The 14,732-nt window shown below is 36.8% G+C and overlaps 1 protein-coding gene across 2 annotated transcripts in view; it reads right to left on the bottom strand.

Annotated features, from left to right (window-relative positions):
• FAF1 (Fas associated factor 1) overlaps window positions 1-14,732 on the bottom strand; it is a 172,055-nt gene that overhangs the window by 27,109 nt on the left and 130,214 nt on the right. For both annotated transcript variants that reach the window (XM_074876081.1, XM_074876082.1), the window contains exons 14-15: window positions 6,619-6,755; window positions 3,969-4,057 (exon numbers count right to left, since the gene is read on the bottom strand). In XM_074876081.1, coding sequence (XP_074732182.1) covers window positions 3,969-4,057; window positions 6,619-6,755 — 226 coding nt within the window. The remainder of the gene's footprint in view (window positions 1-3,968; window positions 4,058-6,618; window positions 6,756-14,732) is intronic.

Raw genomic sequence — 14,732 nt, 5'->3', positions numbered from 1 at the left:
TGACAGCAAAAATAAAAAGAATGCATTACTGAGACATCATCAAATGAGCCCTGTCATTACATGGAAACTCCACCCTGTATAAGCTTGTCAAAAAGTGTTACTGTAATCCTTTGAGAAGCCTCCTCCTCAGGCAATGGAGAAAAAATGTTCAGGATCGGCCCAGAACAGGTGTGTTGTGCTGTAATGCCAGGACTTAATCACGTATCTCTTCACATTAATCTCACAAAGGAACTAACTCGGATCTATTTGGGCCCATCATGCCATGCTGAGATGATTACTTAACTATCCAATTAAAGCAAGCAAGCTAACAGGGTGTTTAAAAATGGACATTCCAGGGTGTATGATATTTTACAATTATTATTTGTTTTCTTAAGTCCAGCACCAGGCACTGACACTTAAGAGGAACTGATACTATGTGCTCTTTTCAAAGTCAGTCCCTGAAAAATCTCAGTTCACACCTTGATCAACAGTGGCAGAGGCTTGTTGTCCCTGCTCTGAGACACCCCCTTTCGCTTACAGGAGAAACTCCTTAGTGGAGTTTTTTTCCTCTTTGCAAAAATCCCCAACCCCACTGCCTGAACAGCAGTTAAGGTATCAACATTTGTAGCGTGGGCAGGAGGACCAAACGTGGTTAGAAAAGGAAAACATGTCCATCAGATGTATGAAATCGTTAGTGTAGCCTCAGATGTAAGTTTGCATACACAGCCTGAGGTCGGACTCCAGACCTGAGACCTGACTGACCCGACAAGGGTGGGACTGTATCCCGGCCAACTGGCCTCACTGCTGTTAGTGCCATGGAACACACTATTTCATTCTCCATCGGCCACTTCTTATCAGAAGTGCCACATGAGCACATCAGTATGCTGCTGATCATATTTTAGTAACAAGTCACAATGGCAATTTAAGTAGCAAACTTATAAAAGCAGACAGCACAACAGCTAGACCGGGTATCTACAATAGCACGTCAACAGTGTGGTTCAGAAGGGGCAGGAGGTTTCCAAAATGTCATCTGGTCCCCACAGCTGACAGGCAGCAGGCAATGGGCCCAGTGGTTCATGACTGACCCAGAAGCCTTGGAGGGGCTGGGAAAAGAATGGGAGAGCAGATTGATCTCCCTTTAAGAAAGTTTGGGAGAGAAAATGGGTGTCTAAATTACACAGCACCGTACCTCAGGACAGGTACGCTGGATTACTATGAGTACGCATACGCATCTCCGTGTTTTTAAGGTATTTCTTTGGAAACTAAGCAAGAAAAAGCTCAATCAAACACAATATACAAATCTAAAAATTGAATCCAATTGCTGGTTAAATGACAGTATTTTAGCACTTGACATAGAAATATGCCCCAAATTTGCCTAATTAAAATTTTATGAGGCTACACCAGTAAGTTTTACCAATACATGGTGAATACAAAAGCACAGGATTTAGCTAACCATGCTATTACCACCAGCTAATGAAGTGACTCGCTTCGCTCAGGTGAGATAAGTCAGTGATGCTGTTCTGAGCATCCTGCCTACACCATCAGTCAATGATCAGTGACAGGGAGCTGACTGAAGTGATGCCTGAGCAGCTACAGCCATCATCACAGCGATTACCTGTGCCGTAGCTGGCAGTGGTAACAGTCATCCTGTACCGAAATAACCATCAGAGGGCACTGCAAAACATGCTGTGCTGAACAGAAGTACGGATAGCTGTGTTGGAAGCTTTCATGTGCGTGCAAGTTAAAAACCCAAAGTGGAGAAGTTCAGCTGCATAAACTGACTCATTAATGATTTCATGCTGTTATTTACAAGTGTTTCCAGTTCTCTCTCACACACACTTCTGTTTACAGCAGAGCTATATAGCTGACTTCTCTTTTTGAAACACAAAAGAATTTTCTGCTTATCTTCTTGTGGTTTTATGATGACTTACTATTGCTATTAAGAAAACAGTAACAGAAACCGGACTCTGTATCCTGTTTGCTATTGTAATATTTAGGGAAAAATTGCACCAACTGCAGTAAGACCTTAAATGAAAAGAAAAGGCGTTGATGTTTGAACACTCGAAGTTGTCAAGTACAAGACTTACAAGAAAGCTACATGTTCTATAGCAAACCACAAACAGGCAATATTTTTTTATCAGGCTAAAGCCCTCTATTGAACAGACTGCTTGTCAAATACGCCCTCTCTGGAATAGTAATTTCATAACGCAAGGTTATTTTTTGTTTTTAAACTTTCTGCTTCAAAGGCGAAAGTGTCTGAGATCACCTTTTCAGTGTGCCTGTAACAAGTGGAGCCAAGGTATAAGTAAATATTCTATTTGTGTATAGAACCCATAGCATCTAGAAATCTGCCCCTGAAGTTTATGAAATTTTCCATTAGTTTTCTGAATGTCAAAGTGTGTTAGAAAAAACTCCCATTGGGGAAGAAATGTCACTGGTGCTCTCAGTGGCAGAAAAACAAAAGGAAATGTGAGAAAATACTACAGAATACTACTTGGACAAAGGTAGATTTTAGAGGAATGTAGAAAAATTAATTTTCCATTCTCCCTACATAAGAAGTCAGGAGACATCCGTATCACCACCATGGGGACATATGTTACTGGACTGTCACTGTTCTTGGCCATCCAGCGAAGGAGTGACAGCAGCTCAGGATGCAGAAGCCAGTTGCTGGTTCTGTGATCATGGCCTCAAGGCTATCGCATCTTCTCTTTAAGATTTGTTTCCCTTACACCCAGACGTTTCTCAGTTGCAAACCCACTTGGTTTTATCCTCTTAAGACAGGTCTATCACTATCTCACCTGCCCCCACCTTCCTCTCCCCTAAATACTGATGTTCCGTGCTCTGGACAACTGTTCCGGTCTCCTGCTCCTCCCTCTGTTCCAATCCTATCATTCCCCTACTTCTAAGTTCCTTCTCCTGCCCCTTATCTGCTCTTATTTCTCTGTCTTCATATGCTTTTCTTTTCTTCTGTTTTTCTTCCTTTCTATCAGCTTTTATAGTTTTCAGTTCTGAACGTTTACTTGGAACTCATCTGTGATGTGAATTTTACCTTCTTATTAAAGCATTAAAAAAACCCCCATAACTGACATATTCCTGTTAAAATGCAATAAAAAATTCAATTATATTGTGACTTGGATTTTTGTTATAATCCCCATATTAAAATTTGTCTTCTGTATTAACAAAATTAAAGTCAATTTCTTTACCAATGAATTATAGGTAGCATAAATAAATAAGAAAAAATGAACTACAGATACTGTGCAGGTACCATGCCTTCATATTATTATAACCATAATCGGTAAATCTCATAGTAATGAGACAGAAGATTTAAATGTGAAGAATGTGTTTAGTGAATTATTGTCAATCAATGTCTATACAGCAGGATAAGAATAATCTTGAATGGCAACACAACTATTATTATAAATTCTTAAGTACTTCATTACTTCAAAATGTCACTCTTAATTTATAGAGTAACAGATAAACATCTTTCAACTGTATACCTCACTGTGTCTACTTCTGTGTAATTGAAACACTGTTTTTGAAGAGTCTTGTCATCACTTACCCGTTCCGCATTGTTCTGAATGGCGATTCAGTACTGGCGTCGTTCTGGATTGCTTTTCAATCCCCTTTTAAACGTATACATCAATTTTTGTTTTCTACCTATGACTTGGAGCTGGTCATTGGGAAAAAATCTGATGTCGTTTCCTTGTATGAGTATATTAAGCTTTATAATACCACTGTAAATGTAAACAGTTACTCATGACTAATATTTAGAAAAAGGAAGCAAACTGAAAATGACAAGACCAATAAGAAGGAGGTTTTTTTGAGACCCCTAAATAAATACCCAAAGGAGACAATGTTTTTAATTTCTGATGATGGACAAGACACTAAAACACATCACACCCAACTTCACTGGCTAAAGAAACATCTGGTCAATTTTCATCCCCAGTGATCTGTGGAAGCCAGTAGGTATCTGCAGTAACTTTGCTCACCTCATCCTTAATGTCTTCCTGCTGCTGGGCACTGAAGATCTCCATTGCAGCCATCAGCCTCATCATTAGCTCATCCACTGTTGTGTTACCTAGCAACAAAGGAAGATAGCTGAACTTCATATCATTAAAGTTATTAAACAAAAAAGAAGTAATTTTAGAATTAATCCATAAGAAATAGCCAGACTTAAGTAAAAAAAAAAAAAAAAAAAAAAAAAGGAGAGAGTAGAAAATGCAAGTATCTCAGCAGAATGCTTTTCATTTGCCTTTTTATTGAAAATTCAGAATTATTTTTACAAACAAATGTTGATCACAGGCTAAAATTTTAGGTGGTTCAAATCTGAACAATTGCTTTTGTGCTTTCACGGAATAACTATTTTTTCTTTTAATCACTGATGTTAAGGGAAAGTAATATATCTGGGGCTCCCTGACTTGAAATCAATTTCACAGTTTTAGAATTCCCAGGTATAATCAGGGAGACTGAAGCAATTGCTTAGTCATGTAACAAAAGGTAGGACGTTGGCAGCAGCATCCAAGTGGATTGGTTTAAAAAAAGATGGAAAAAAACAGAATACAGTAATCAGATGTGTGCGCATGCATTTTTATTCAGGTATAGCTAGTAGTAAAATTTAAAATATTATAATATATTCTCTTCAGTGTATTTACTTCTGATAAAGCTTGTAAAGCTAATAATAGTGTAAAAGTAAGTCACCTGTGTATATATCAAGACATACAGCACATGCATAGGAAAATAGATACCTCTCCATATTTTTCCTACCATCATGCCTCCAGTCTTCAGTAAGACTGAAAGATTAGTTTAATTTCCTATCAAGATGCACTCAGTCTTTGGTTTCTCTTCCTAAACTGAAGACTAGACTACCCATTAGAGCCACTTGTCATGGTAGTTAAAAGATCTTAGACCATAAGAGATAGTCAAAAACTATAAACTCTTAACATCTGCCAGCCTAAACAGCCTTTGGACCCTAGCAGAACAATACCAGCAAGGGCTAGATTTATAGCTAGGTGACGCTGGTCAAAATTTTAAAAGGAGTAAACTAACCAGAAACCACAGTACCACTAAAGAAAACAAAACTGTCCTCAGTTTCCAACCCCAGGAAAAAATAAAAATCGAAAGCAAACTTAGTCTGCATTTCAATAAATGCCACTGGGACTTAAGTTTCTATATTGTTATATCTCTTCTGTAAACATGCCTTCTCACCCAGCCCTGAAAGGCCCTCATTGTTCCCATTTCCAGCATTTGCTACCTTAGCAGAAAATGTTAACCCGCATGCTACAACACGCATGACTTCAGAAACTACCATTCATTTGAGGGCATATTGTTAAAAGATACCAGTGTCCCAATTCATGGGAAAATAATAAGGACAGCACGCTTGATTTTTGTTAAAGGATAAATTTAAGTAAGGCTGCAATAGGTGATAACTTTAGTTTAGTTCAAAAGATTGCAGAAAACCTGACAAATCATTAAAGCTTAATGAATGCAATGAAATAATTCATATTACTTCATAATATAAAGCTGCATTGTGTTATGACTTTGAGCCACCAAGTTGCTAAGACATTTCAGTAATTTAAGCCAGTAAACACCACCAACTTCAGTAGGATAACAGGTGCTGTACTATGCTGCAGAGTTATAAACCCAAGAAAATCTGTTTATAAGATTATTTGTATGAAATAAGTTTTATAAGTGACAGAAGTATCATGAATTAGTGCTGTGCTGTACCTTGAACTGAGAAGAAAAATCTATGCAAAGTTAACAATTTTGTTCATAGGAAGGAGGAGCACTGCAGATTCCTCAAGAAAATTATTAATCCCATATGCAGAAAGAAACAGTAATGCTGTCTGCAAAAGGCAGTATTTCATGAGGCTGAATTTCCTCAGGAAAATAAGGAGATTAGAATAAAGATTGCTAGATATAAGCAATAAATAAATGAGGACACAATGTCATAAAGGGAAGCTTGTGGAGAAAGCAGAAGAAACGAGAGGCAGCTATTCTTTGATGTATTTTAATTTGAAGAGTTACTGAGAACAGCAGTCAAAGGGCATCACTCCACATCTAAGTCGTCTTGCTGTCGGTGATATCAGAGGAATGGTTATGACAGAAAGAACTGCTCATGTAAGCCAGAAAGCTTCATTTATGTGAAATCATATTAGTAACTTAAAATCTGATCTGATTTGGGGTCTCCACACAGCAGGCAGGTCTGAAAAAGCAACTCATGTTCAAATATTCACCCACTACATGCAACAGGAGTCCACATATTAACAAGGAACTACACACAAAGAGCTAAATGCGTTCAGGCACTACACAAAAAGTGCAGCCAAAATCTTTAGGAAATTAGGGTTATATCTGGATATAAATTTGGAAAACTAAGTGTAGCTCCTTATTTAGGAAATCTGGCCTCTACTTAAAAAAATGAAAAACTTAAAGTATGATTCTACTACAGTCATGGCAACTTCAATTCTAATACCATGTTAATGCATTTATGAATAGTAGCTATTTATGTCATGGCAACTGAAAGTTTCTTTTGTGCAATAAGTTCATATTCTGAACATCTTAAAAAAGAAACGGTTAGCAAAGACGCCTAACAGTTTCAATGCTCACATAAGAAATACTTCTAATATAAAGCGAGAACTGTACCTTGTATTACATTCAATACTTCATTAGATGATCGTTTTCCCATAATAATAAGGAAAAGCGGAAACTGGTCTGTCTTCTGAGTTCGAATTGTTTGGGCTACAACACTGCCGAAGTGTCTAGTGCACATTGTCAGAAACCTATGTGAGGGGAAAAAAAAAAGAAGTTAATATTGTAGAGGTGGTTTTGAAGTTAGCATAATTATTTTTTAAAAACTAACTTCAGCGGTTCAACTGAATGTTATTTACTGTTTAACATCTAGGCTTCTGCCTTCCATTTTAGAGCTCTTTATCCCTTTTTATGATTAAATTATGAAAATATTTACAAATACGATAGACCCCAGATTGTCTAAATTAAAACAATTACTAACCAGTTGAGACAGTGATTTAATTGATGGAGAATTCCATTTCCTGTTACACTATTCTGCAGGCTATAATTCAAAACTAACTCTCCCTAAATAATAATGCTAAATCAAGCGTTAAAAACTTCTAAAGAGAAGCTAAGTAGAGTCATAATGTAGTAAACATGGTAAAGTATAAAAATAGTATAATTTCATAAGAAAGCATAATTTAATCATGAAAGATCAAGAAATTGTTTTTATCAGTCATAGAATTAAAACGTGGTACTTCAGAATTGTATTTTCTTTTGTACTAGTGCCCTGCCAGTGACATACTTAGCAGTGTGGTCTAAAAAACAATAATTCTAAGCTTTTGACCAAAAAAGCTCTTCGATATTAGCATACAGAAGTCTAGCATTAGTATTCTTAACACGATCTTGAATAAATGAAAAAACTGATAAAGCTTTTCTCTTCCATTAGAGGACTGTTTGAAATTAGCATTTCTTTCAAGAGAAAAGGGTAGCTTATGATATGTTTTCAGATCTGATGGTAAAAAGTAAATGTCATAATAATAATGAATTATGAAAGACCAAATGCAAATATAGAATGCTTTAATAAGATCCAATTTAATAAAGTCTGTAAAAATAATGGACTTTTAATAACACGGGTCACAAAAGGCAAAACAGTGGAAATTCTGAGGACTAGCCACTGGTACAGGCTTATTAATTCTTAATTATGTTCATGAAAGGCAACTTAAATCGTGTGTTTTCTTATGCCTTATGATAATATTTTAGGTAACAACTACTCTGAAATGTATGCTCTAACTGAAGAGCAAAGTCCTGTTGTCACATGCATTAGAAGCCAAATCTATTTGAAAAGACAAACTGCATTAAAATGTCAAGTGCTCCAAGTAATTTCTTCTCAAAGATATTGAAAAGATTCAAAATTGTATTTTTTTTAATCTATATGTAGTATCTAATAAAGTGGCTAAAAATTGATAAGCCTGAGGAGTACAACATTGGGCTTGTTTGAGGCATCTGAAGTATAAAAAAAACCCCAAACCACCCTTTTCAGAGACAATTTCTAGTGTAACTATAGCCATAGTGAGTATTTCAAAGCCATAAATGTTACTGGCAAGTACCTCTCCTTGCTTCCTTGATTCTGTCTTTTGCAATTCAGAACGATCACACACAGAAACAATGTCAAAACCACCAAATAGAGACTGCTATATCAGAAATAGCTACGTAGAGACATACCATCTGGTAAAGATAAAATAAAGTGTCTGTAAAGTCTGGACATATAAACTCTTTAAGCTAAATAATGTTTTTTGATGTTTGCTTTTCAAGGTGGGAACACATAAGTGAAATCTTGGCCTCAAAGAAATCAGTGGTGATCTTCCACGGCAAAATGACTTATGTGAGTTCAAGGTTTCACTCCTGGAAGTAATAAAGACAGTGGACAAGTGAACTGAATTCCTGAAACTTGTGTATTAAAACTGTTCAATGGTCTTCAACACACCACAGAAGAAAAGTGCTCAAGTTTCATGGGAAAACAAAATATGTAACTGAGGTGAAAAAGTGCTGTAGAGAATAATGTTAGAAGAAAGAAAACTAAAGAGACTATTGTAATAGTTGCACTAGTCAAAGGTGTTGGTTTTTGTTTGGTTGGGTTTTTTTAATCAATTCTGTATTTAGTTAACCCATAACTCAGACACAAAATATGCTTTTATAGGTATGGGTTTTGTATGCAGAGAATTCTGAATGAAGTCTGTATTTCTGTCTGTTAAAAGATTTCCCAAATTTTTTTTTCCAGGAGATGAATTTTTATATGTGGAACTTCTGGCTGACTATACAGAACCTAACAGATTATGATACCTCAGGGTCCTCTATAATCAAGGCTGGGAACAGGTTTCAACTCCCTGGCTTCAGAGGATGGCACGTTGTGCCAGGCTGTTGTAAGGGTACACGTACTTTCCTGGTTGAGTGACAGCAGAAAAGATGCCAACATCTCCCATCATGATGCTTTTTTTTTTTTTTTCCTTGAGGCCACTTCTTACAGCCACTGGTGCTGTTCACCCTGCTCTTTTCAATCATCTCCCTTCCTCTGCTGCTGTCGCGATCGGCTCAGCTCACAGTGACAGCAGCCAGCTCGCTCATGTACCAGTTAAGAGCAGCTCATGCCGATTCTGACCCAAATGCCACAGATTTGCCACCACTATCATCACGCAGCCTTTGTCTTTCTTGGGGGAGGAATGAGAAACAACTCTTCAACTTTCAATAATGAATGTCCAGATTACAGCACAGGCAGCTGTGATGAGGATGTTCGTGGGGGATGAATGACCAGCCAGTGGTTATCAATGTGTATCTTCAGAGCAGAGCAAATACACATGAGAAACTCTTCTCACTAACATGATCCATCAAAATAGATCCTGCCCTTTGGAACCAAGTAAGACCCCACTTGTCTGTTGAATTAAAATGTAGTAAAGCCAACAAAAATGTGAAGGTAGTCAAACGATGCAACACTGAATACAGAGATAGCAGCAGCAGTCTCCAACACCTGCATTGTGTAACTCCTGTTCACCAGCAATACTCACTCACACACGTGCTCTTTGCGAGGTCAGTGGTAAGAGCTCAGCAATTACTCATAACACATCTTTTCTTTTCATTTCACTAGATGGGTAGGAATTGAATTTTCATTCAAGATCCCCATTCAGTTTTTTTCATGCCTTTTAATAAGATTTTGAAACAACTAATTTTGCATTTTTTTCCTTTTCTGCCTTTACTGATTCTGTATTTACAGACCTTTTTACTTTCTTCTACATTTATATCCAGCAAAAAAAATATCTCTGTGCTAATATTTACTGTCAGAATTACGTGAGTAGGACCAAAACAATTTGGTGCAATAACCAGCATCTTACTCTGTACATCACTAACAAGAGATTTTCTTACTTTCATTTAAAAAGGAGCATGCCAGATCTTTCAGTGGCATCTCCAGAGCTGCCAAGAGAACTGCCTGCGGAGTGCATCAAAGAGGCAGATGTCCCTCTGGGGAGAACTGTTTTCCACAACATGCTGGATTACTGTGATCTCCAACCAAAAGTGGAAATAGAGGAGTGCTGCCAGAAAAGGAGGGCAAGTGGCACCCTACTAGTCCTTTTATTTTTAAATTATAAAAATATTCAAGGAGGGAGAAATATGAGAAAGGCAAAAAGAGCATTTTATGAAGGAAAAATCAATTTTAAAAAAATCTTGAAAGTTACAAGAATAAAGTTCATCAAGAAAAGTAATAGTTTTGGCAGACAGCATCATTTCTTTACTACTTTCATAACTTGCTAGCAATGAAACCAGCAGTTATTAAAGCTGCAGAATAAACACGGACACTGACCATGGCTTGACAAATACAGAAACAAACCCTTAAAAAATTACAAACTTATCTGTGTCTAGGAATTAATACCTACTCAATCTACATTAAAAAAATTTAGACACAGTTCACTCCTTAGTTAAAAGCTGCACACAGGAAAAATTATTCTGGTGAAATGAAGATGTTAATTTGGGGGGTTGCTGATCACTGCACAACAGTTATCGCTCCACGTGCACTCTGAGAACTTGTGCAAAGAGTTATCATGTTTGAACCCCATTAGTTTCCCAGAGAAGAACGTTATCATTATCTACCACCTAATACATGACACTTTATATTAAAATTCACTCCTGGTATAACTTTTTTTCAATTTTATCATAAAATGCAATTTATTTAATATTACTTTAAAAAAGCTCCTAGAAGGCAATTATGAAAAAAACAACAGCTTTAAAAATCTACTGAAAAAAGTTTAAAATATTACTGAGTCTCAAAACTGAAAGGAATACTTACTACAACTGAAGTCTGTGGTCTGCCATAGCTCCTGATCTCAGATATGCTATGTAGAACTTTGTAAATGCTGAGGTTTAGCAATGATATGTTTTTGTGAGAACATGCAGCTTTTAATATTTAACAAAAAAAAATGGCCATCTCTGGCCAAAGTGCTGATCTCATAAGTGTTGATCTCTGAGCTCAATTTTTTTTGATCTCTGGAAAGCTTTTGCTCTATATGATACCTATTTACACCACAAAATATGTATTGCCTTTTGCGGGGGGAGCCCAAAGGAGAAAGCCAACCCCTAGGTGGGAGATGGCAGCTATTCCTGACGGAAGGCATTTAATCATTTTATAAAGAAACAATGAGATAATACCAGTCATTGTATCTCCTGCTCATGTATTACGTTGTTTCATATTTTGTTATTCATCCCTCCTTACCACACCATGAATACGAACAAACAAACAAGCTATCATGTTAAATACTTTAGAAAAATGTAAGTATTCCTTTAATAATTCAATTTAATAATTTAGTAAGCTAAGAGCATCTCTGGTGCCCAGTCCCTAAAGGGGGCACAAGGCAGAGGCGTTCGCTGGCTCCCAAACTGTCATGTTGTATTTTCTAATGTGAACTAGTTCAAAGTGATTCCTACTTGTACCTAGTGGAGGAAGAATTTACAGAGATTTGAAGAACTGAAGAGGAATTAAAGGAAGACCTTAGCAAAGAATGGATGATTCATGCAAATCCTCTTCCATACAGAAAGAACTCTGCTCTCAAATGTATGGATAAAATGTATTAAAATAAATATAAAAAATTGCATAGGGTTTTAGATCAATTTTTCCTTATTTTCTATACCAACATAACAGAGATCTGGTTATTTGTTACAATCTTACTCATATAAATATTCCTGTAGTTACTTTTAATTATTACACACTGGTGGGAAAACTTTGGAAAAGTTCTTTCTAAAATGAGGCACTTTGGCACGTGGTGCTCTCTGTGCTTCTTGCAAAGGACTTTTTAACAGAAAGGCTACACTGGAGATGTTTTATGCTATATCATCTCAGCCTGAAGTCCTGCTCAAAAAGCAGCAGCAGGACAAAATCTGATAATCTCTTCTAAAATATCTATTTCCTTTCAGTCTGAACTGGTGTTCAGTCCACAATCAGGATGGATTTTGGGCCAAAAAAAGTGTGATTTATTTATGGCCAGATACTTCCCAAGGCCAACCTTACTTTAAGAAACTTTAAAACTTCAGAAATTGGTGTGAAAAAAATGTAACTTCTTTCTTGAGCATGAAGAAAACAATGATGAATATTAAATATGCAATATGTCTGATTATTTTTAATAGTTATATACTGTGCAAAGTCAGCATAAAATTAACATTAAAATGTTAATGTAAAAATAACATTTTTGTATTAGGCATTTACATTTTTTTAAAAAGTAAAACCTGAGGCCACGAAACGGTATATAAAAATAAGCTTGCTATCCACAGCCTCCATAATACAGAACCTTACCCTCATTGGTAGGGTCATAACTGTTGACTCAAACACAAGTGGGAATGAGCAACAAATACGAAGCATGTTTTAAAGCTGTATAAAGCAGCCTGAATCAAATGATGTGGATATCCTCTTTAGTACCCACACGTTAAATATCCAGGGATTCAGGTGTAAAAAGCATGGTTTTACCCACTTTTTCTTTATGCGAGAGTAAAGGCTAGATGAGCGGGTTATCTATCCCTTCATAAAACATGGAAGATCTAATTTCATCCTGCAAGGTTCAAACAGATTAGGTAAATACATTATAACCCCATTTAGTCTAAAATACACCCCCCTAGAAACTCATTAATCCATCCTTTCAGTACCATTGGACACCAGACAGAATCATTGGTAAAAGTATAAATAAAATATACCTGGACCCTTTGTTAAAATGCTGTACTAGAAAAAGAAAACACAAGATGCACTTGCATATCAGGGATAGTTTTGATTATTGCTGACCATATTAGAAAGCCATGTAATATATGATTTGCTAAGGAATATCCAAGGCTTGCTACAGGTAGATTTAATAATAACCTGCATAAGAACAGAGAGTATGCTGAGTTACTTTATAGATGTTAGTAAAGTGGGAGAAGCTACAAGCACACTGAAAGTCATTAAAAGAATTCAGATTAATCTTCACAGATCGGAGAAATGTCCTGACAAGTAAAATGCAATTCAACAAGGTCAATAAAAGTCTCCCAGTAGGAGGAACAATTGCACAAATACAGAACAAGAATCAAGCAGTAAGGGAAGAAGAAAAGTAATGATGTGAAGAAGACAAGCATCATACTGGGGTGAGTAAACAGAAGTGTGGTTTGTACAACATGAAATGATCCTCTTTCTGTATTTAGCACTGAGAAGGCAGTTTTAGGCACAGTGCACCAGTAAAGATGTGGACCAATTACAGAAGGACCATATGAAGGTTGCAATAACAAATGTCTATGAAAGGACAAGCTACAAGGAAAGGCTGAAGGAATCACAGTTGCTCAGTTTAAGAAAATTGCAGGAAAACGTAATAGCGCCATTTAAGTCCAAAGAACTGCCTACTGAGTGAACCAAGATATAATTGCCATTGATGGCTGCAAGAGAAACTTCAGTTAAATATTAGCGTGAACTGCGTAAAGGGAGTGAAAGTCAAGTACTGGAACTAGTTATGGAGAAACGCTGAGAAACCTCCCTCACACCAAAGATTAGATCGGACAACCATCAGTCAGGAATGAGGCAGGTGCAGTTGAACCTCTGGGCCAGGCACGGACTGAACGCTGTTATCTGCAGCTCCCCAAGACTCACAGACAGTCAGAACAGTAACAAAAAGAAGAGGCGAGAGGTCAAAGCAGAGTCATCCTAACCTAAAGGAAGAGGATGGGCATCTGCACATCTGCAAGGATCCTTTGTCCCAATCCGGCACCCTGCAGTACCAAGGAGATTCATTCAGCCTTTCAGCTGCATTTCGGTACAAACAATTCTGACTCTGCCAGAACAATGATTTCTTCTGACTGTTGATTTAGATGCATGGATACAGCTAAATTTCTCTACAGCTTCAATTCCACCTGGCATTAGACTTCACTGGTGCAGTTGTGGACTCCTGTAGTGTCAGATGGACCTGTGAATGACTTCTTTCTCCTTCCTCAAAACAGGCCAACAAGACTGTCTTGACTGCCTGTTCTTCTGCCTTCACCTTTTTTGCACAGTACACTACAGTTTTATTCATTCACCTTTTCTGCTCAACAAGCTTAATAAACTAGGCTGTAGTTTGAGTACAAGAGGGATAGAACTTGCTTTAGGATTTTCTTTTATAGTGGGGACTTAAAATATATGCTTACAAATTTATCAGTTAATTCCTGTGGTTTTAATTTTTTTTTTTTCAGATGACCTTAAAGCATTGCTATAGGCATATAAAATGAAAATCTTAATCACATCAACAGAGAGACTGTTTTCTATTTATAGTTTAATATTATGGAGACATCCATATTTTACTAATCACGATCAGATTAAAATGCATTCTCTGCTGGTTTTCAGTTTTCCAAATTTGGACATTTTTAGACTACTAACATGAAATTACCTTGAAGCACATCAATATTTAAGCAGGGAGAGTTTACCTTTTCTGGTGGGTGTATAATAAACAGTTTAAGCATCATCTATATACAGGCTGTTTTGTTCTCCATCTAAAGAGACAAACACCTTTTATCCTCTTCCTTTTTTCTTTGTTTCAGTGCTATTAGGAAACTATTCACAAGTGCAACCCCAAACAATACTATGCAGTAATTATGACTAGATGACAAAGAGATGTGAACAATTACTGAGCCCATTTTGAAACCCTACACTAATAAAGTCATTAGATGCTGCCCTTGCCATGAGCCTTCTAAAAGCTTCTGAAGTTACAAGAACACACAGC

Source organism: Strix uralensis, chromosome 8 (genome assembly GCF_047716275.1).
Source record: "Strix uralensis isolate ZFMK-TIS-50842 chromosome 8, bStrUra1, whole genome shotgun sequence".
In the NCBI taxonomy this organism is placed as follows: Eukaryota; Metazoa; Chordata; class Aves; order Strigiformes; family Strigidae; genus Strix; species Strix uralensis.
The sequence above is the reverse complement of the archived record's forward strand: the minus strand, read 5'-3'. Positions and strand labels throughout refer to the sequence as shown.